The sequence below is a fragment of the Psammomys obesus genome, unplaced genomic scaffold, assembly GCF_907164565.1.
Source record: "Psammomys obesus unplaced genomic scaffold, mPsaObe1.curated_primary_1811, whole genome shotgun sequence".
Lineage (NCBI taxonomy): Eukaryota > Metazoa > Chordata > Mammalia > Rodentia > Muridae > Psammomys > Psammomys obesus.
Genome location: NW_026591086.1, coordinates 59,079,213 through 59,102,255, shown reverse-complemented (window position 1 = coordinate 59,102,255; position 23,043 = coordinate 59,079,213). Strand labels below are relative to the sequence as shown.

Below are 23,043 nucleotides of genomic sequence, written 5' to 3'. Positions count from 1 at the left end.
AAAAAAAAAGGCATTGCAGATCAATGGAATAAAACAGAAACACTAAGCATTGTCATAACTACAAGAACACACGCGGGAGAGAAGACAGCCCCTTCAGCAACATGGTGCTGGGAACATCCAGAGTAAAGAAATTAGACCCAGTTCTGTCCCCTTGCTCAAAAGCTATACCAAGTGCAGCAGAGTTCATTTTCAAACCCTGAACGGTAAATTACTAGAGGAACACATGCAGGGCCCTACATGACAAGGTGAGGGAAGGACTTTCTCAACAGGACTCCACTTGCCAAGGAACTGGGCCCACAACTGACAACTTCATGAGGCTTCATGAAATCGAAAAGCAAACAAGCAAGTAAAGAAGCCGGCGACATGGCAGAGAGCATCTGCCAGAAGATCAGAACAACCCAGTGAAAGTGGCCCTGGATCCAAACAAAGAATGGTCAGGAAAAGAAACGGAACAGGCAAGAAATGCCTCACAACATACTTGTCATCCCTAGCAATTAGGGAAATGCAAAGTATAAAAAGTTTTGAGATTTCATCTCACCCCATCCAGAATGGCCAAAATTAACAAAGCAACTGACAGCAAACGCTGGTGAGCTGCAGAGAAAGAGGAACCCTCACTCACTGCTGGTAGAAATACAACCTGGTATGGCACCATGGAAATCAGTGTGGAGATTCCCCCAAAACCAAACATATTCTGCCATGTGGCCCAACTCTGCCTCTCCTTGGCACATGCTCAAAGGCTCAACACTGTACTCCGTCCATACTCAGTCAGCTTTCAGCTACACCTCCCAAGCAGCCCAGTGTGGGGTCCGCGTGTGTAGCACTGCAGGGGAGGGTATGTGCCAGAGCATGTGTGGGCGTCAAAAGACAGCTTTCGGGAGTTCTCTTACTGTGGGCTCCAGGTATCGATCGCAGGTCACCAGCTTAATAGTCAGCACCTGTGCCTACTGCGACAGCCCACTGCTCAACTCTGGCCATTTCTGTTTTCGGCTTTATCTCCCTCTCAAGAGCTGATCATTCTAATACATGTTTGTAGACTAAATGCTCTTCTCGTAACCTGGTGTAACAGCGGCCCAGCACCCCGCCAAGCAGCATGGGCGAGCAGAGGCCACCCGAGGCCGCCCACAGCCAGAAGCAGTAAGATGTGCAAGCCTGCAGTGCACAAATGGGGACAGAAGTGGGGCATGTGGATGGGCTGGTCCTGCAGACACAGGGCAATGGCAGGGTGTCAGAGAGGAGCCCCGTGAGGGCCTAGGACTGACGGTGCCGCAGGGGCCAGAGCCTGAAGCAGCAACGGCACACTGCAGTGCACACTTGCAAGGAAAGAAGGGTGGACAAAAGGTGAACTGTGGGACACGCTGACACACTGCAGCTTCCACAAGATTTTTGTTTGTCTGGTTGGTTTTATTTCTATTTTTGTTTTGTTTGGGGGAAGGTTGCAGGAGCACAGGGAGGACACGAAGGCCTGAGGCGATGAGAGGGACTGGAAGGCATGAAAGGAAAAGATAAACAATAGCATAGCAGAACCTATTTTTCATTACACACACACACAGAGAGAAACTTTCAGGTCTGGAGAGATGGCTCACCAGATAAGAGCACTTGATCTTACAAAAAACTTGAGTTCAACTCCCAGAACCCGGGTGGCTCGCAACCATACATAACACACACGTACAGGCATGGAGTGAGTGAAACACTCCTATATAAATCTACACTTAAAAAAAAAAAATCTTCCCTCATCTCATCATTCGATAGGATTAAAACAGAATTTCCTATCTGTACTCAAACTATGGCTTGGTAAGGTCAGGTGTGGTGGCACACACCTTTCAGCTCAGCACTTGGGAGACAGAGCAGGTGGACCTCCATAAACTGAGAAACAGCCAGGGCTATCTAAGACCCTGTCTCAAAAACAAAACCAAGCCCCCCCCCCCCCAAAAAAAAAAAAAAAAACCCAACACACAGAACCAAACAATGGCCTGGTATTCTCTGAGAAGTCCTAACTCGCAGGGGACAGAGCGCGGGCTCTGCACCAGGAGTGCTGGCTGCTTATCCAGGGCCTGAGCCAGCACCACACCAGCTCACACTGCTCCAACGCCAACTCCGAAGGACACACACCTGCTTCTGGCTTCCATGGCCACTTGTACTTACGTGGCACTCTCTCTTTCACCTCTCTCTCCTTTCTCTTTCACCTGTCTTTCAATCTCTCTCTGTGTGTCTGTCTCTCTCTCACACATACACTATAAAATAATAAAGGTAAATCTTGAACACTATAAAATAATAAAGGTAAATCCAGCCTTGCTTTGTTATAGTTGCACTGGTGCTCCTTTGCCCTCTCTCCCCAAAAGCTCACCTCTGGGTTCTCAGTTCTCAGGGGCTCTTCTGCTTACACCTAACAACAAACGAGCATGAAGATGCTATTAACAGCCTGAAGCACAGTTCTTGCCAGAGGTGACATTTTAACATAAACCCTACCCTCCCAGAAAAGAAAACGGCTGTAATTTCAGTGGCCACAGCTTCTATCTTATCCAGCAAGAAAAGAAGTGTAAAAATTCCTTAATCGTTGTATCATTTCAAATGGTGACTAAATACCAGACCACATGCAGGAGCCGTGCAAAGGCACACATTTTAAAGGACTGTCTGGGTTGTTTTGCCGGAATTGTGTGTTGCTATTTCTATATACACAAGGCTTCACAACATCCCACAATGTTGTTAGTCCTGACCAGTTTTTCCCTTTTCCTTATTTTCTGACAACAGCTGCTCTTTACACTAGCAGCAATCTTTCACACCGACCTTTCACATTCTGTCAACAGCTGACTTGCCTGAGCCTTACCTGAAGCTGTGAGCTAGAGGCACAGAGGAGAGAAAATAAGTTGGCAGATGATTCATCCCTTCAGTATCATTACCAAATACACACTCACGCCCACACCAAGCAAAGAAAACCCTTCACACAGAAGTCTACCTCACTTGTGTGGGACAGGCTCCACTGCTACAGCAGGGCCACAGCTAAAGACGCTGTGGCTTCAACAACAAAACAAGCTCTCTCACACGCAGCTACGACGGCCCCTGAAGGCTTCTGCTGCCTCTCTACACACTGACAGGACTACTTCTTATACCAAAGGGTGGGTCTACCAGGCATGGCGCTCAGGAGGCAGAGGCCGGCCGGCCTGGGAATCAGGGCAGCACCTTGTCTAAAACAAGGATGGAGTCCTCCTTGAGAGCTTCCAGATCAGACATCAAAGCGTCCACCAGGATGGCCTTTCAGCAAACTCAAAGTTCCCAACCTGTGCCAATCCCACTGTGCTTGTGTGCAGTGCTCGGCATGCAAGCCAGGGCCTGGCACACACTATGCCCTCTGACTCAGCCACACCCCGAGTCCTCCATGGTGTGTAGAGTGAAGCAGCTCTAGGCTCTGCTACGTTGACCTATCAACTCACAAAGTCCCTGCACCCCCTCATAAAGTATTGCCGGGGCTCCCACGTAGTCGCTTCTTTCCTTCACATATAGTGGATGCCCAGGAATGCAGTGGCTCGGTGCTGGCGCCTCAGTTCCCCCTGCAGACCTTGGACAGCGTGACCAAAAGGCAGCTTCATGGAACCCTGGGGCAACAAGGCCTGTGCCCCCAGGAGGCTGCCCAGACGGCTAAGTGGGCAAAGGCACTTGCCATCAGGCCTTCAGCCCCAGGACTCACAGCGAGCCAGTTCCCAGCGTTGTTCTCTGGCTTACGAATGCTGTAAATTCTGGTCTGACTCTTTCCTCTGAACTGAAACGGGCTCCAGTAGTACCTCATCCTGCCGACCCATCTTCCAGTCCTGGAATAGGAAGGGTGATAGACGCGGTGTAAAGCCCACTCTGTGCGGTGACAGACTGTAGTCCTGTAACGCCACTGTCTCCCACCACCCCAGCCCAGCAGCACTGTCCTCTGGCCTTCCAGCAGCACAGGTGGCAAGCCAGGTCACGGGGGAAAGTGGGGGGACGGCCGCCTCTCTGGCTTGCTGAGCACTAGAGGCAGCACGAACTGCTGGATTTCAGCAAGTGAACCGAGGGATCATGGGAGCGGAGCAGGCCCTCTTTCATACTGGGCTTCACTACCGTGTCCCCAACCCTCCTTGCTCCTCCACAGTCACTGATCCCAGCCCTCTAGGCTGAAAACGTGACTCACAGGCAAGGAGGTCTTTCTCCCTCACGTAGCCCTGCCGTTGACACTGCTGTTAAGATTCAGACTGTGCAAACTACACTCCGTACTCTCAAAGTCTTCCCCAGCCAAACTGGACATAAAGCAGCACTACAAAGCCACCAGCCACGACACTTCTCCCTCCCTCTCCTCCTCCCCTGCTTCAAAAGAAGTTTAAAACTTAAGTTTTTATGGAAAATTTTTAAAGTTCCATAGATTTCAGCAATTCACAAAGTCCAGGGGCTTTTGAATAGTTTTTTTTAAAAAATCAGTATCAGGAAAAAAAAAAAAAAAATCTCACTTCCTATTTGAAAAAAAAAGCATGCACGCATACGTGAGGCTGTGATCACAGCTCAGCCAGGCACAGGGTGACAGGAAGAAGGCACCACCATAAAAGGCCAGCTGCTCGGCTTCTCTTAAAGCAACATGCCCAGCCCAGCCGACTTCACTCCCAACGAACACTGCTGCCATGACGGAGGCCCTGGCCACGCTCCAACATGTGAGTACTGGACACTCTTCTCTTTAAGGGAGAAATACTCTGAAAACCCAAGTTCTAATTAGATAAAAGCGAAAAAGAAGTACTCTATTAAATAACTAGCTGTAATAGCCTGCTGTTTAGATTTTGGGGGTTACTGGAAGTTTAAATTAGCTAAGTGACATGGAAGCAATGAATGAAACATTATTTTATGTCACTTCTGTGTGGACTTACAACACAAAGTCAACAGCACATAACCCCATTTCAGGGTTCTTTACTATAAAGAGAAAGGAATGATGTTACTAAGGTAGAGTGCGCCTACATTTAGATATATTTTATATACAGTATAGCCAGTTAGCCTAATTTTAAAAATTCATTACATTTGACTACCTGGCTACATTTAAGGACAGAAAGTCTTTCTCACACCTAACTTTTCTCAGGACAGATTATCAGCAGCAGACTTCCTGGGATAAGGAATGTCTTATAAATTTATTCTCCTACCAGCAAAGATTATTGATCAGACTGGGCTTTGCTGCCTGAGAAGCAAAATCATTCTAAAGACCAACTATTACTAAGCGGGGGTGGGGTGGGGTGGGGACGACTACATTATTTGGTTTCTATTATTAGGTGACAGTAATGCTTTAAAAGCCTCTACATTTGTATTCTAAAACTTCTGAAGAAAATCATAAAGCAAATAATTATATGTAGCGATTTGTAAAATCTACATTTCCAGGATAAGCGCGGAGGTGAAAAGAAATGCCCAGCACAATGCAAGCCAGGAAGGAGCTTCCTTTAGAGAAGAGTCAGGGTGCGGGTGTACTGGTTCTCTGGTACCGGTGTCCCCTGGAGCACAGCAGGACATACCGTTAGGGAAGGGCCTGGGTTCAGCCCTCACACCCAGACTCCATTCTTTATGACTGCCTGGGCCTGTAGGTTGCTGAAGGTCTCTGGCTTTAGCAGCTTTGTTCGTGAGGCAGGAGAAATGTTTCTGCCAGGTTGTTCCAGTGCCACCTCTCCCGGTGTGTGCCAGAGCCCTGCACACCTGCTCACCCTGCCATGAGCCCACACAGGCAGAGTTCCTGCGCTGTCATGCCTGTGCAGTGTTCTCTTGAGCTTGTCTGAGGATGGCTCCTTTCAGGAACGCTAGGTGAGGGCTCTAAGCGTGCTTTCTAGTGTCTCAGAATGTCTGCCTCCAGGGCTAATGGTGCTCTGTGAACTGCTGGGGCACACGGCTCCACAGAGCAGCCCCGCTCACGGGTTTGTATGGGACGTGGGCGGCTGTGGTAATGCGTCCTTTTATAAGCTGTTAGCGGGCTTCCTAGAGTTAACTAGTGCCGTGGTGAGCCCTGGGACAGCCAAGCTACTCCAGGACTCCCAAGCCTGCACGCAGTCTTGACCTGTGGCCACCCGTAAATGAAGGTGCCCACAGGAGGCCCCTTTCTTTGCTGCAGGAAGAGGTGAGGCACTGGCGGTGGGCAGCGCCCTCCTGTCTGTCCCAGGCCGCTGAGCAATCCTGACCACGGTGATGAGACTAGCTCACGGGTGCGTGCTGTGAGGGTACAGGGACTGACAGGGCTCCAGAGAGGTGCTCAGAGGTAGACAGGGAGGACAGGCCGAGCACTGTCAGCCCCCAGCCCGACAGAGCAGCACAAAGCGACAGCAGAGGCACAGAGCTACGCTGTCTGAAACAGCTGTCAAATGCTTTGGCACTTTATACTGTCGTAAACGCACGGATAGAATCTTTGCTGAGCGAACAACCCCAGCAGTGGGAGGCAGAGGCAGGAAGACAGGAGCTCAAGGCCAGCCGGCACTGTGCAGTCAGCTTGAGGCTAGCCAGGAGCACAGGAGACCCCATCTTAAAAACAAAGTCAAACCCAAAATGCTCAATTCACCTTTACTCAACTTAAAACACGCTATAAATTAATGATTACTTCACTGTGGTCCACCTCCCTCCGTCCTCATTTCACAGACACAGTTGAGACATGTATCTGTCAAAAGTTCTGAAAAACCTTCCTGTTCTTACCCAGTATACCTTCATCTTGGAAGCAGGAACAAGGGCTAATGTGTCCTCTACTGAGCGTGATTTCTCTGGCAGCAAAGAGCCTGCCGTGGCTTCACTGAGTGCTGCAAGTCAGAGGTCCTGACAGGAGCCATTTCTAGTCTCAAGGTCACTGTGTTTGGCAGAGCTCTCCAACAAGGATTGGCGGGCTGAGATTCGGCTATACTTCGCGATCTTTGGGGGTGTCAGAACTGCTGCCCCACCTTCCCCACTCTCAGAACTTCACAGGAGACACCAAACCACAACCTCAACAGCGCTCTGCCTTCCTGGGCTGGGGAGGGATAGGAAGCGCCCCATTCGGGAAGTTGCTTTTCAAAGTTCTAATGAAAAGCAGCGTTAGGGAGGAGAGGGAAGAGTGTCGGGCATGGACCTGAAATGAAATACCCCGAGAGGAAGAGAGTGCAGGCAGGCTATGAAGGACACACCGATGGTGAGCTTTCGGGCCCTGGGCACCAGCTGAGGGGCTGTCATGGCACTGCAGAGTGAGAGGAAGGACTGCAGACAGCAGGGTCACGGGCCGGCACACAGACAGAGAAGGGCACGCACATGGGTGGGCACAGGGCAGTTAGGGGCTGGAGGAGCCCGCAGCCTCAGAGCTCCGACTCCCCAGGATCCTGACCTTTAGCACCCTGAGCACACGTCTGAGCTCACCCTCGGTTCGGCGCAGTCACACGAGGAGACTTGACTTCAAAGCAACGCTTGAAACTCCCTCCAGCTTGAAGGGCTCCGAGTCACGCTGTTTCTAGACGCCCTCTGAACTCAGAGGAAGGGCGGCAGGCACACACTTTCACTACCAATCCTGCCAGTGCCAACACAGGGCATCTGCCTCCCTGTGCTGACTGAGTGCTGACGGAGGCCTCCTTTTAATCCTTCAGCAACTTACACACGCCATCACTACCTTGATAACTTCCGTGGCCAGTCCTAAAGCTGGCAGAAGCCACAGAAGGGATAATCATGTAAGAAAAAAATGTCTCCCCTCCAGACACCTTGTCCTCCCGTCAGCCCCAGCAGGTAGCTGTGCAATAAAGCAGTCTTCACTGAGTGCCAGGGCACCACGGGCACACTGCGGGCTCCTGCACACCACTCTGCTGTGTGAAGAGCTCCTGTGCTGACAGTGCTCTTCTGCCGTAGGCACTCAGAGATGACTGGAGCTGAGTGTGGCAGGGGCTCAGCCCCAGTGTCACAGACCCTGTCTCTGTGGCCCCTGACTCTTTCACACTTCCAGAAGCCAGAGACAGCGAGCTGCCCTCACACAGGCTGACCACGGTCAACGCCAAGCTGAATAGATCAGGCCAGTCTGCTCAGCTTTCGGGAGGGGCACAGGGCACCAGAGAGCAGTCAGCAGGCAGCTATCCATCAGGCTCATTGCTGATCGCACGGGAGAGAACGCACGCAGTAATGGACTTCTCACCCAGCACACCGGGGCACGGCCGGGTCACCAACAGCACATGGGGACAGACAGCAGACAGACGGAGGCAGGCAGTCCTGTGGGAAGCTGCCCCTGTCACAGGCAAACACACAGGCAGCAGCTGCTTGGCCAACTAAAGGGCTGGGGACACACGCTGCAGGTGTCGACACTCGAGACTCAGACGTCTCTGCTCAAACCAAACAAAGGAGCTCTGTCCACACACTTGACAAAACGCACACGCAGCTAGCTCATCGGCAAGAGGAGGGGATGGCTCCTCCTTCCCGGGAGCAGGTTTGCTATGAGGGCCTGCGGTAACTGTGCTGGTCTCTGTTCCCTCAGAGTCACTCCCTCGTATTCCATCATCCCTTTCCTTTCCACTCATCTTACCTCCGCCCCCACTCTAAGCACTTTTCCATAGCCTTATCCTTCCTCGATAAAGTAGCCAACTATGCCAACAGAAAGCAGGGAAGACAACCTTCCTGACAGCACACCCTGGATTTCGTGTCTCCATGCTTTTAGTGGCATAACTTCCTCTTTGGCACACACAAGGAAAGTCACCCCTCTGTGCAGGGCATTGAGGTCACACTTGGCCAGCTCAAAACATTGCTACAGCCACACGTAACAAACTCTCCCTTTTTGTTTAAGGCATCAACAATTCTCAGAATAAACACCAGAGATAACGGTGACACTTCAAAGCTCTTACGAGCCCCAGGCCACTGTACACTGTGAACCAAAAGTCTGGCCGTGGCGGAAGGTTTGCCCTGTTTCTGTCATGGTGAATAGCTTGACAGGCACTCTGCTTACCGGAGCTAATGAGCCAGCTAACAGAAGTCTGTGCAGCCTTAAGAACAACAAAGGCTTTCGTGTTGGTTCTGAGAGTACACGCTCCCTGGTTATGCAAAAACGAAATAACATCTCAAGAAATGTTGGCAACTGTATGGGCAAAGAAATACATTTTACACACACATAAACACACATACCACTTTCAAGAATGTCAGGGAAAGACAGGAAGAAATTGTCCCACAGTTGGAATGACAGGAAGGCTAAAGGATCAAATGTTACATTACAGACATAGAACAAACTGACTCTGTCGCTTAGAAGGAACATGAGAACTACAAGATGGCTTCCAGGGGCCCATACTCAGGAGAGGACTTTGGAGGGCAGACCACACCCTTTTATGTTTTTAGTGTTTTTAGAATATATATGCGAGATCCTGGGAATACAGAAACTACTCCTTTTTAATAACAGAGGGTCTAGAACTGAAAGACAGAGATACAATGTCAAGAATGCCCCGTTCTTTGCCATTTCATGCAGCCCAGTTACTGCCTATACCCTGGGGAGCGATGTCAGCATCTTGATTCCTGTCCCTCATATAAAAAGTGTAGTCAAGTGTATAATTTCATCAAAGCATTGCACCGAAACCATATTCTTATAAATATTAGTTTCTAAAGAACACAGATTTAGGGCACATTCTGGGCTTTCCACTACGTAGTACAGAGACTATGACAGTACTTTCAGGTTTAATCCAGACACAGGCGTGTAAGTTAGAACAAATTCTACTCTGAGGGCATACAATAAACTGAGATAATCAGGAGGCCTAAGAGCTGGGGAACAGCAACCAGGACCACAAAAGGATTTTCCTCTTAATGTGGAGATATGTCTACGAAAATGATAGCACTGAGAACATGGGGAAGATAGAAGCAAAGGAAGACAATGCCAAGATAATAGTCACCTATGGAATCAATCCCCAGAAGGTGCTAAATATCCAAAGGAACTTACTTTCAAACCATTTCTGACTCCATTACTGAGGCCACTGTCTGACCTATCCAGTTTACACATCCACACTCTAAAGTGCTGCCTTGGGTGGGCTCCGGCCCAGCATGCTCAGTTAGGATCCTGGCTTCCCCCACCCTTGGGAGGAGTGTCCCATCTACCCTGGGGAAGCTGCCACATGCCATGCTGCTATCCTGTGAAACCACAGTCTCTCCCTTCTCTAAGGCTCAGGGGACAGCTGCCCCTGCAGAAGACTGGACGGAGCACCATGGAGAAGGAGCCAGCACGATCTTAGCTTTTCGGGCCCACACGAGGTTCTTAGCAGACACAGTTTAACGGTAGGCTTAGTGAGAGAGTGCACAAACGTGAGTAAGCAGCGCTGAAGAGTGTCACAGTGTCAGGTGGTGAGGTGCCGTAGAAGGAGCGAAGTTTCATTTCTTCCTCCAGTAACGAAACCATTACCTTACTCCCGTCAGTTCTCGCTCAGCGCTCCAGACTTAGACTGTATGGACACCAGTCCCCAAAACACTCACAGTTTTAGGTACTGGTGTACATACTAGCCAAGCAGCATCGTTCTGTGTGTGTGCCTGTGTGCACGCATGTGTTTGTGCTCACTTTCCCTCCCTAAAGTAGCACGTCTGTCCTCAGCTTTCCTTAACATAACTTCCTGTCAAGAAAGAGTCTTGGGTTACCACTTTCACATCCCACAGGTCTGCTGGGCCATGCGGTGTGCACTCGCTCACTGAAAGGCTTTGAGCCGCTCACACATTTGCTTCTTTGCACTGCAGTTAACACAGGTGGGAACCCACAGCTGAGCTACCCGAAAGCACACCGTCTTTAGCTGCCCAATGCTTGCTCACACCTGGACTCACACCTTAGCAGCTGACTAGCCGAGGCAGCCTCCCCTCTGCTAGGCTGTGCTGACCCCTGCTCTATAGTGCTGATAACACCTTCCCGCTGTCACTCTAAGACCAGATTTCAGTAGTCACACCATTCCTTCACTCCCCTGGTAAGACCCTCTGGTTGTTACTCCTGCACAAACTGTGACGTCTCTGCTTGTCTTTGTTCACTCAGTTTTGATTTCACTAATTTCACAGTTGTATTTTTATTCACTTCTGGTTTTGCTGGATCTTCCCTGGCTCCTTAAGCTGTATGGCTAATACCCATTTCCAACCTTTCTTTTCATTTTGTCTTACACATCTCAAAAATGTCCAATGTGGTATCTTCTTTAAGTCAAAAGTTTCTTATAAATATATTTTCCGTTTCCACATTCCTTCTTCATTGCTCTACCATTGGTTTCTAGTTTATCTGTGTGAGCTGCTCAATACTGACTTTCTGGACGATGTAGAGACTTCTCCGGTGAACTATTATATGGCTGAGTCTTCAACACACACTCCAGCAACGTTTAAATCATGTTGAGCAAATCTTCGGGGCCTTTCATTTTCTTATCTAGAATATTCAAATACACAACTGCCCATTATAATTGTAGACTTGTTAATTTCTCCTTGAAACTATATCAAATTATGACAGCACAAGCACATTTGAAAATCATTTTTATATTCTTTGTGGACTTTTTTTGGGGGGTTGGCATTTTTTTGAAACAGGGTTTCTCTGTATAGCTTTGGCTGGCCTTGAACTCTGAGATCCGCCTGCCTCTGCTCCCGAGTGCTGGGGTTACAGGCCAGCTTAACTTTGGTGGCTCTCTTCCTATTGTTCCCAAAGTCGCCCTGAACTTCCTTTTGTTCTCATGTTCTGACTGCAGCCCTCCCTGTCTTCATGACCTCGCTGGAGTGTATTCTCCCACAGCTTTATTCTGAACCTTTCTCAATCACTTTGAATTACATTTTCTTTAAGCAACATACAGCTGGATTTCTTTTTTTTTTTTTTTTTTTTTTTATCTCTAGTTTGGTGAGTTCAATCCATTTCAATCCATTAGGACTTACTCTCGGCCTTCCTAGTCTGCATCTTCTACTTTCCATCTTCGTTCTGTCTGCCCATCTCCTTTCTCATCTCTGAGAGAACAAGATGCTTTATTGCACTTTGCTCGGCCTTTCATTAGCTACAGGCACTGCCAGGGCTCATCTGTCAACACTGAACCAGAAGCAGAGATCGGTGCCAGTGAGCTCCCTCTCCTCAAGCTGTGAGAAGTGGGCAGAGCCAGGCCACCCTGCAGACTGGGCTAGGTCTGTAGTCACTGTGTCCAATCATCATTGATAAAGTTCTTTCCCTTCAAAATACAGCAGCAGCAAAAGATAATCTGAAAAGGCTCCCTTAACACTGGAGACTTTCATACGAAATTTATAAAAAGTCTACAGAAGTGATTTTTTTTCTTTGAAATATAATCACAGAATTTACCACTCAGCTTCCCCATTTTTATTGATGTCCAAATCTTATATAAGAATTTTACTGTCAGAATTTTTAGATTTCCAATTTAGGGCTTAAAATTTGTCTTAGCATTATTTATGACCAAGAAAAAAATTTAAATAATCAAACAATCCAAATGTGCAACCAGGGAGTAGCGCCCTCAATTATGCGTTAATACACTGGCACACTGAACAATACTGACTCAACACTTTGGAAAACTGTGGACTAGCCATCAAAAGGCCAGTAAAATGCAGACGGTAAAAAAATACCTCCATGGAGATTTATTTCCTACTACGGCAAGACCCCAACCCCACATTACTCGAGGTTGCCAGCAGCACAGGCTGCACGCCCAGTTTACAGTGTCTGCTCTGTGGCAGCTTGAGTCTGTCCGCCTCGAGCACCCAGCAACCACACGTGGACGAGGAGTATGCACCAGAGGCCCTCCCAACTTCTTCTTTTCGTTTTGAGAAAGGGGCTCACAGAGACACCCTCAAACTTGTGAGGGCCCGCCCAGCCTCAGTGTAGCTGGGGTTACCACACCCAACTTTTATTTCTATTTTCTTCCTTTTCATTTCAGTTATGAACACCATTTCTTTTTTCTCAGGAAAGCTTACCTTTCCTTTCCTAGCCTGACCCGATTACCTCTCCTATGCTGTAGGCTAACACAGATCAGACACGGTGGAAGACCAGCCTCGCCACATGTATGAGTGATTTCATTTCCTGGCAGTGATACTCGTTTTGGAAGAAAAAAAAAATTTCAACCTAAATTTAATTTAAAAGCCAACCTTAATGCCTGTCTCAAATGTGGGGAACTTTACATGCTTTTATTCTTAACCACACAGTGATTCAGAAAAGGGGGATTTCTGTCAAAAGTTAGTGCAGTGCTCCGCTGAAATGCACTTGACCTATTTAGATGGCCCTAGTTCCTTACAGAGTTCTGCCAAAGCCACCAACAGTAAAAGCAAACGGGTAGACTTTATTCTTGGTTTATTCCAGTTGAAATTTACACAATGAAAATTTTAAAGAAGATGTGGAAATGACTGATTGCTGAGTTAAATGTCTTAGCTAAACCGTCCCTCCTTGCTTTCTTCCTAGTGACTCTGACACTGTGGGACACAGAAATGGCTGACAATCTCAGCACCCCGCTGGCAGCTCCTCCTGGCAACAGCTGTGACCTGTACGCACACCATGGCACGGCACGGATCCTGATGCCCCTGCATTATAGCCTGGTCTTCGTTATTGGTCTGCTGGGGAACCTGCTCGCCCTGGTCGTCATCGTCCAAAATCGGAAAAAGATCAACTCCACCACTCTCTACTCAATGAACCTGGTGATCTCTGACATCCTCTTCACCACGGCCCTCCCCACCCGGATAGCCTACTATGCGCTGGGTTTTGACTGGAGGCTGGGCGATGCCCTGTGCCGGGTCACGGCTCTGCTGTTCTACATCAACACGTATGCGGGCGTGAACTTCATGACCTGCCTGAGCGTAGATCGCTTCTTCGCCGTGGTGCACCCTCTGCGCTACAACAGGATCAAAAGGATCGAGTATGCGAAGGGCGTCTGCATATTCGTCTGGATTCTGGTGTTTGCTCAGACTCTGCCGCTGCTCCTCAGCCCTATGTCCAAGCAGGAGGCCGAGAGGACCACGTGCATGGAGTACCCCAACTTCGAAGGGACGCCTTCTCTCCCGTGGATCCTGCTCGGAGCCTGCCTGCTGGGGTTCGCACTGCCTCTCATGGTCATTCTCTCCTGCTACTCCCAGATCTGCTGCAAGCTCTTCAAGACTGCCAAGGAGAACCCCCTAGCGGATAAGTCCGGTGTGAACAGGAAAGCTCTGCACACCATCGTCCTCATCATCGCTGTGTTCGTTCTCTGCTTCACGCCGTACCACATGGCGATTGTTCAGCACATGGTGAGGAAGCTGTGCGCGCCGGATGCCCTGGGCTGCAGTGCCCAGCACTCCTTCCAGGTCTCCCTGCATGTCACCGTGTGCCTGATGAACTTCAACTGCTGCATGGACCCGTTTATCTACTTCTTTGCATGTAAAGGGTACAAGAGACGGGTCATGAAGATGCTTAAACGTCAAGTGAGCGTGTCCATCTCTAGTGCAGTGAGGTCAGCCCCTGAAGAAAACTCACGAGAAATGACAGAGTCACAGGCGATGATCCACTCCAAGGCCTCCAATGGCAGGTAATGGGCATGGATGTCCAGCAACTCGAGCCTGCAATGCCCTGCAGACCAGCTGACCAGCTCCCAGCCGGGTGCCTTTCATTGCCCGCTCCAGGCACAACTCCCACTGCCACCTGCCAGCCAACACACCAAGATCCAGACCAGCTCAAGGGAACAATAAAAGCAAGTTCTACTTCATAAATGAAATATATATAGCAAGGCTACCTTAGTGTGTTGTGCTGTAAAAAGAAAGTTCTGCAACCCTAAGAATGCAATCATTACCAATAGTTGGACAAAAGAAATCAGACTGATTTCATTGTATATTATCAGTGTAAAAATGTTAATACTGTAATATAAACATTTTTAATTTACACCTCTTTTAATTTTAAATTTCACCTTCTTAGTAATGTTTCTGTTTACTCTGTTCTGAGACAACTGTTTTGGGAATATTCTGTGGGGTAAAAGCAGGGTGTCCTGAGAGTGTCAACATGCTCCGTCAAGTAGCAGCACAAGTTACAAGTTCGGTCAACAAAGGTGGAGTTGGAAAGGAATCGTATGAATGCTGGTGAGGACACAGGCCACAAAAGCTCTTCCCTAGACTCCAGGGCAGCAGTTCTGGACCACTGCTCCGGAACATGGCAAGGCTTTCCATAGCATACCCAGTGGGGAACATGTCTACGTGCTACGTCCTTTCCCGGGATAGAGCCGTGCACGCATGCTTTGTTCGCCTTCGGTCTCCAGGGGATGTTTTCTGGTTTTTCTGGTTGGTAGCACCTGGTATTTATATAGCTTAGATTAGGTTATGAGATGTAGGGGCAGTGATGACTTCAATTATAATTGCCTATACAACTCAGGAAGTAAAATGCACAAGTTTTAAGTGAGTAGTTTTCAGGATTATTTCCTTTTCAAAACCCCTTCTTAAAGTGTATCTTTATGTGTACAGATGTTTTGCCTTTGTGTAAGTCCGTGCACCATGCATGAGTGGTGCCCACAGAGGCCGGAAGGTGTCAGACCCTGGGATTTGGGTTGTGAGCCACTATGGAGGCACTGGAAATTGAACATGGAACCTCTGAAGAGCAGCCGTGTTCTCTCAGAGACTCTCTGTCCCTTTTTGAGGCAGAGTCTAGCTATGTCAGTCTAGCTGACCTGGAATTGTCTGTGTAGACGGGCTAGCATGCACACGGCTTTCGTAAGCCACTGAGCACTCACTGCCTGCTCAAAATGTGGAGCCCAGCCCTGAAATTTCCCCAGTCAGTATCTCAGCTGGCAATGATAGCAATTCAGACAACAGGGAAGGAATGAAACCCTATGTTGTGAGTCATATCTCAATTCTCACTGACGTGTTTTCGCTGGAAATATTTCACCTTAGCATAATTAGCCTGCTTTGTCTTTTGTCTTTTGAGACAGCGTCCCATTACATAGGCCAGGCTGGCCTGAACTCCTGTGTACCCCGGACAAATCTTTACCTACAGAGCTTCCTCCGGCACGCGCTTGTAAGCCCAACGCCTGGAGGCTGAGGCCGGAAGCTCGCTTGGGCGAGGGTGCACACTTTCGATAGCGAGCCCCTCCCCCATCCTACGCCAGCCTCCTGGGCGCTGGGATTGCCCGTGTGTGTGACACATCCCACCTGGGAAATTAGCCTGGGTTCTCGATACCATAGCTTTGCTGGTACAGTTACAGCCTGAGCTCTGTTAATTTCATGGATTTAAAGGACTAATTACCTGTGGTTGGTCTGAGGAGGCAGTGGAAGTCTGGATCTTCATGCCGTCTCCACACCCCAAGTATGAACCTCCCACCTGAGGGCAGAAGAGGAAAACTCCCCACTCTGTCAGGTGGTGCTCTGTCACCTAGGCCCGGTCTACAAAGAAAGCACTAGAACAAAAACAGGTTCCTTACCTTTCCAGCCCTGAAGGCAAACCAGATCAATGGCACAGCTCATCACCATGAAGCAGTGCGCTGCCACTCACCCAGTGACAGGGCGCTAATCGGGCCAATTCTGCCACCCTTGTAACCAGCACGTGTTGATGTAACAGTTTACAAGAATGCAACACACTTGGCTGGCTGTGTGTTAACTTTCACCTTCTCCCTCATGGTCCCAGGGATAGGCGACTCTACCGTGTCCCCTGCAGGGCACCGGCAGAGATGACCAGTGAGCCTCTCTCCAGCTGCCTCACTTAAACCACCACCAGTGTGCTCACACATGGCCTGGGACACAGCCCCCTTGCCTGGCACTCCTGGCAGCTTGACTTCCCTTCCCAGCAGATTCCCTTAGTGCACAGGGGCAGTTTGGGTTAATTTGTGTATTCTGTGCCAACAAAGGAAGTGAGCTTGTATTTCACTCCACCTCACAGCACAACTGAGTATTTGCTACATTAGTGTAATAAACTTTAATACTTACATGATAGCAGGCCATAAAAACTCATCTGGGAAAATAGATAGCTATCTAGCTAATCTCATTCCTCTTTTGTAATCTCCTTTTTCTTTATTTCTTTTTTTTGGGGGGGGGGTGGGAGGGAGTGGGTAAGAGACAGGGTTTATCTGTGTAGCCCTGGCTGTCCTGGACTCACTTTGTAGATCAGGCTGGTTTCAAACTCAGAGAGATCCACCTGCTTCTGCCTCCCAGAGTGCTGGGATTAAGGTGTGTGCTGCTGTGCATTTCATTTCTAAAACAATCATTTAGCTAATTTAAAAATCCTCAAAGCTATTAAGTTTAAGATCTGGTAACTGTGGGGCTGGAGAGATGACTTAGTGGTTAAGAGCACTGGCTTTTCTTCCAGAGGACCCAGGTTCAAGTCCCAGCACACACATGGCGGCTTACAACTGTGTGTAACTCGTATTTATATATATGTATATATAATGTATGTCTATAAATAAATATATATTTTAAAGATATATTAAATGCATTGACTCAAGTGAGAGTTCAGAACAGTAAATAGCAGACAAACAAGCACTGGCTGTATTTTGAAGAGCTCAAAACTCTCTAAGTAAATTACTTTTACTTACACATTCCTGGCTTCCACAAGTTTGAATGTGATGAGCAGCCAGAGGCAGGACTGGGAGATGGCCTTAACCCCAGGGCCTGGCCATAAAGCCGCTGATCATGGAGACGTGCCTGACAGCCCGAGAGGCTCCCTTGCCAAGTTCGGCCAGCCAAGTACAAAGCCCTTCAGTAGGGCAAAGCCCTCACGCCACTGGGCTGCGAGGCTGGCAGGGGTGAGCTGCGGAGGACTAAGGCTTCTGTGCACACACAGCGAGGGCACAGAGAAAGGCTGCAAACAGCCCATGGGCCAGGGCATGCTGCACATGATGCTGGCACCAGCACGCACACCAAATCGCCTTAGTTCTTAATTTCTCAATGAGATGAAAACTCGCCCATGAGGGATGATATCCAAACACACGGACCAGAGGTGCCCAAGCTCACTAACCAGCAAATCAACGCCAGAACTAAACTGGAGGCACAAGTACGGTCTGCCTGGAGATAATCTGTCTCAAGAGGCCAAAGAGATGGTCCCAACAGCATGCAACTGTAGGAGGGACACACCCATCTTAAATTAGCTTAAAACTATCTATTTTGGTACTTCTCAGCCTGCTGTAATTTGTTATTTTCCGCAAAGCTAAAAAAGAAAAAGAAAAAAAAAAGCTGCTCACTGAGCACTCTGGTGAAGAGTGAGAAATGAGTAGCATACTGTGACACACAAGGGATGAACACGGGATGGCAGGAGTGTTGGCTGGGACTGACACACACTTAGCAACCCCCGAGCGCCCCACAGCTAAGACAGCACTGTTCGAACTCGGCACACAACGCCTTCCCGAGCACTCCCTGCACCCAGCAGCAGCTAAGTGTGTCAGACTGCCTGTCCTGCCAGTGGCCAGACGCCAGGGCTCTGCCGCTGCACATGCTCCCGAGCCACGGCCGCGCCTGTCCCCATCAGAGGCCCCTGGCTTCACTTCCTGTGGCTTTCTGTGCTGAGGACCCTCCTCCATAGTTTCTCTGCACACTCTTCTCAATGTCTTCCTCACTGGCACCGACTCCCCTCCTACCCATGACAGTTAGTGAGTTCCTCCTCCTAGGCGCTTCTGTCCATCTTTCACTGTACTCCCTTACCCAGAGCTGGCTGTCGCATGCCAACTACTGCCTCTCCCAGCTGCGCCCCTCGGCTACGCTCAGAAGCTGTGGCTTTCCTCAGGATGCCATCAGCATGCCCGCTGTCCGCACTGGCTGCCATGTGCACAGCACACTGCTCTGAGCCCTCGCCCCTCCGAGCTCCACACTGTTCTGTGAGAATGGAGTGGGGTGGGGCTGGGATGGAAGCTGGGACCTCCAGCATGCTAGGTAACACTTCCTCCACCGAGTCTCACGCTCAGCCTCAGGCTCAGCTCACTACTCCTGGCCTCCTCACTGCTGGCCTAGGAGCTGGGGGAAGTGACCTGGCCCTCCTGGGTCCACGTGTGAGAGAAGAGCGAGGCTTGTTCTTGTCACAGAGAAGACTCTGAATGAGGACAGAGCCCCCACTTAGGCCCTGTCTCCCCGTGCTGCAGGTCAGTGCAGCACATGCTAGCCTGCTTGGCTGACCCCGTGTTTAAGCTGCTCGTACAGGACAACATCCTAGAGAATGAGTGGAGGAAGGCGTGGGCACTGCTGAGTTCTTGTGCACGCGCGCCCCCCTTCACCTCGGCTCGGCCGGGCTGTTAGCTCCCCACTCCCCACAGTGGGCAACTTCAAAGCCCAGCTTCCTCTCCCTCACTCTCAAGTCCTCCCACCCTGGTTTCCGCCACTGCTCGAGATGGACCTTCTGAGCCCCACGGGTGGCTTCTGTCTCAGGGGCAGGAACGTGCCCTTGGTTCTCCCTGCTGCATTGCTCTGCTTCCCCTGCTCACAGTTTAACTCTTACAGCCAAACCACAACGCGTCCTGGAGTTCTCGTCTGACTGCTCCGAATCACCCCCTCTTTCTTCAACATACCTTAACCCTTACCATCTGTTCCACACAGCTAGAACTTGATGCACAATCCTTTAGGACAAAGAAAATCTGCTAGCCTATAGCCCCAGAGCCTCGGGTCCAGCTGCCTCCTAGCCAGGCCTATCACCTCTGAGCAGCAATGAGCCTTTACAGACCGGCTTCCCCGTCAGTGAGTAAGATGATGGCCACCATGGGAGTCTATCCAGCCCTCATCTCCTGGCACGTGAACAAACATTAGTTCACACTTGCAGCCTTCCCGGGACTAAGACACTGGCCCTCACTGCTCTCTGTCCTGGGAGGTTCTCAGTGCTAAAAGCCTACGCTGACTACAGGTCTTGAAACTGTAGCCAAATGCTCTGCATTATCCAAGCCTGGTGGATATGAGCTTTGTATTACTGCGTGTTCTAATGCCTTAGACAGCAACAGGTAAAGAAAACATGCTTTGCACTGAACTACCAACCATGTCAAATACACCAGGTTAGAAGCCAAGATGACAAATCTGTGTTTCTTTTCGTTTTCTGCTGACAGTGTAAAAATACCACCCGCTCTTCCGCTTCCTGCCACACTTGAAGAGGTGACATAACTGTTTACATGTATTTATTTCTGATAACACACATTCTAAACTCAGAGAATCTCTGCAGACGGTAGTTGTCAGGAAAGAGGGACAAAGTGGCAGGAAACACATGGCCCAGTTTAGTTCAATTTCCAACTGTCTGTTTTCCTCGGAATCCGAAGCCTCTCTCCACGGCTCACACATGCTGCTTCTTGTCATTAATGCTTTCTAGAAGTCCTGGTCTTTCCTTGTTCAGAACACCATCTCAAAGTCCTGCCTGCACAAGCCACTCCCAGTTTGGCGTCATACTGCTTCTTGTCCCACGGGAGAACTGGTACAGTCAATTCAAAACAAAACTCACAAAGGTTCTGACTGCCTTTTTAGTTTTCTGTTTCTCAGACTGAGAAGATTTATTTCTGGCTTCTGTACTTGTAAGAATGACTTTTCCATGGAGGTACTGAGGAGAAAGAGAAGTCTATCAGAATGAAACTGTATAGAGACAACCAAAGCCTAGAGTCTTCTTCTCACGTACCCGTGAGAACATCTCCTCTGCTGCTCAGTCCTGGAGCCCACACAAAGACAGAGGACAGCCCTGTCATCAGGCTGCCCATCGGAAGCCATCCTTAGTCATTCCCAGACTCCTCAAAACAAAGCTCGTGACTGTTCCTGTCCCAAGGTCCCAGACCGGCACATCTCATGCAGACACGTGGTTAGGAGGCTCTGTGGGCCTCAGCGGGCAAAATTTAGGGAGCAAATAGGTGGAGAGAAAACACGACAAATTCTCATTGATTATCAATTACTGAAGTTGTATGCTGGACAAAGAGCTGGCAAGGCTAGTCTCTCTGTGTGTTTAACAGTTTCTGCAATAAAATTATGCTACATATAGTCTCGAACACTTTCCCACAGTGCTGTTACAGCAAGAATGAAAGCTGAAACTCGGGGACAGTTGAAAATGGGCAGGAGGCAGAAAGGGAAGCAAATGGGGAAGGGGAGAAAGAAAGAGAGCAAGATCTGATCTCTGATCTGCAGCAACCCAAACCATGTGAGAAAGAATACAAACAGCAGCCCCACACATCTAGGATCACACAAAGGCTCAAGAGACCTTTACTAGGTCTTGGGAAGACGCAGATGGTGGGCAGAATCACCAACACCAAACACGCTATTCCAGAAATCCACATGAAACAAGACCAGTCTTGGTCAGTCTCCATCTCCCCCCCCACTACACACACACACACACACACACACACACACACACAGAGAGAGAGAGAGAGAGAGAGAGAGAGAGAGAGAGAGAGAGAGAGATTGTTCTTTAAAGTTTACCTCATAAGTACAAAGCCCTGGGTTTGATCCCCATCACAATACTGCCACCAATATAAAAACAAAATTTTAGAATCATAAGGAAAAAAAAGTAGATTTTACCAAAAGAAAGTTCTCAAACAGAATTATCCTACTATCCACTCTATGATGCTAATCCACATATTTTATCCATGCTGTTGTTGGTATTACTGACAAATGAATCTTTGGTCTGACTTTTTCTTTAAACAACAAATATTTAAGTGTCAGGCATAGAAGACAGAACAAGTCACCCTCAGAACTCAGCTATGTCACAAGTTGGTGTTAACTATGAGGCAGACAGGGCCATGTGAGCAGAAGAGAATCCTGAGCTGGCTCGAGCCTGCGCCCTCCAGCTGTTCTGCTGAACCAGCCTGATGTGCTCGCTTACTTACTGAACAGCCCAAGCCGGCATGGCCATGCCTGGCCTCTCACAACTGCCACAGGCCTTTCCTCCTCTGACTTCAGATAACAGATGAACACAGCTGTTTCAGAACTCCACATGTAACATGCACAAAAATTCAATTCTATCCAAAATGGGCACGAGATTATTTTTGAGTGTTGTGCATCTTGCTATGGTTACCGAGACGTGGTTAGGATTTGAAGTTTTTTTTCTTAGAATAATACAATGATCTGAATCTGAAATCTTTGAGAAGGTGCGACTCTCCAATGACAAACAAGAACAGGAAGTGAACCATGCCTACAGCTGCTTCTGCTTCTCCAGTGCCCGGAGTCTACTTGGCTGTCACCTGAGTCTGACTTGATAAGCTACATTTCCCATCCTCCAGTCCTGTTATTCACACGTTTATTTCTGCTTGAACAAAGTCTATTTCCTATTGGACTGGAAATTGTGACATACTCAAATATTTTAAGTCCAAGAGGAAGACAGTTGAAATAAAGGAATTGGGCAGCTAGGCACCTAAAAAGCAGAAATGAAAACAGATGTTTAACTTCTTTGAAACAAGTTTTTCCTAATAGCCTCCACCGAGCCTATTTCAGTCAACTACTAGAAATACCCTATCTGGTTAGCCGCCTCAACAAACTTCTCGGGTCACGCGCTCCTCGGGCGGGGACGCTCTTTCCAGTATTCTACCTACCTCACCCCACCCCACCCCACCCCCACTGTGGTACTGCTGAGCAGTGCCCTCCAGAACCATCTGGCAGTATCTGGAAGCACCGAGGGAAAGCTGGGCGCTGCCGACAGGGACGAGGCCACAGTCAAGAACCGTGTGGGCATGGCCAGGTGTAGTAACACATGACTGGAATGCTACTATTTGGGCTGAGGCAGGGGACTACCAGATCACACTCAGCTTAGGTTATAGAGAGTTCCAGCCTAGACTGCACAATGAGAACTTATCTTAAAAATCAGAAGATGAAGCTGAGCATAACAGTTCATGCCTGTGATCGCAGCACTCAGGAGGCAGAGGCAGGTGTGAGTTTGTGGCCAGCCTGGTCTACAAGGTGAGTCCAGGACAGCCAGAGCTACACAGAGAAACCCTGTCTCAAAAATAAACAAATAAACAAACAATTAAATAAGATGAAGCCACAATGTCAGAAACGCCAGTGCTGAGACAACTCTGGTTTAACATAACAAACATCACTGTATTTCATGCTGGAGTATGACATCATGATCGCACAGGCTTCTGGTGACACCTCACTGGGTACATGAGACATGTTAGATGCCCCGGCAAGCCGCTCTGGCCCTGAAATCCCTACAGGATTTAAAGCCTAAGTCCTACCACAGGAACCAAGTCTCCGGGGGAGATTCGCTCTGCACAGATTGTC

At 49.0% G+C, this 23,043-nt stretch overlaps 2 protein-coding genes across 2 annotated transcripts in view; one reads left to right on the top strand and one right to left on the bottom strand.

Moving 5' to 3' along the window:
• Positions 1-1,925: 1,925 nt before the first annotated feature.
• The window catches only part of LOC129678712 (uncharacterized), an 84,379-nt gene continuing 63,261 nt past the window's right edge, over positions 1,926-23,043 (bottom strand). Inside the window, exon 5 of the mRNA XM_055609594.1 lies at positions 1,926-3,803. Within this exon, the coding sequence (XP_055465569.1) occupies positions 3,581-3,803 (223 nt within the window). The 3' untranslated portion in view covers positions 1,926-3,580. The remainder of the gene's footprint in view (positions 3,804-23,043) is intronic.
• On the top strand, positions 4,610-14,691 carry Gpr183 (G protein-coupled receptor 183). The gene is made up of 2 exons (XM_055609607.1): positions 4,610-4,664; positions 13,340-14,691. The coding sequence occupies exon 2, from the start codon at positions 13,366-13,368 to the stop codon at positions 14,437-14,439; it is 1,074 nt and encodes a 357-aa protein (XP_055465582.1). The 5' UTR covers positions 4,610-4,664; positions 13,340-13,365; the 3' UTR covers positions 14,440-14,691.

Excerpts from the sequence above, each read along its gene's own strand:
- Gpr183 (XM_055609607.1), top strand. The coding sequence starts at position 13,366 with ATGGCTGACAATCTCAGCACCCCGCTGGCAGCTCCTCCTGGCAACAGC.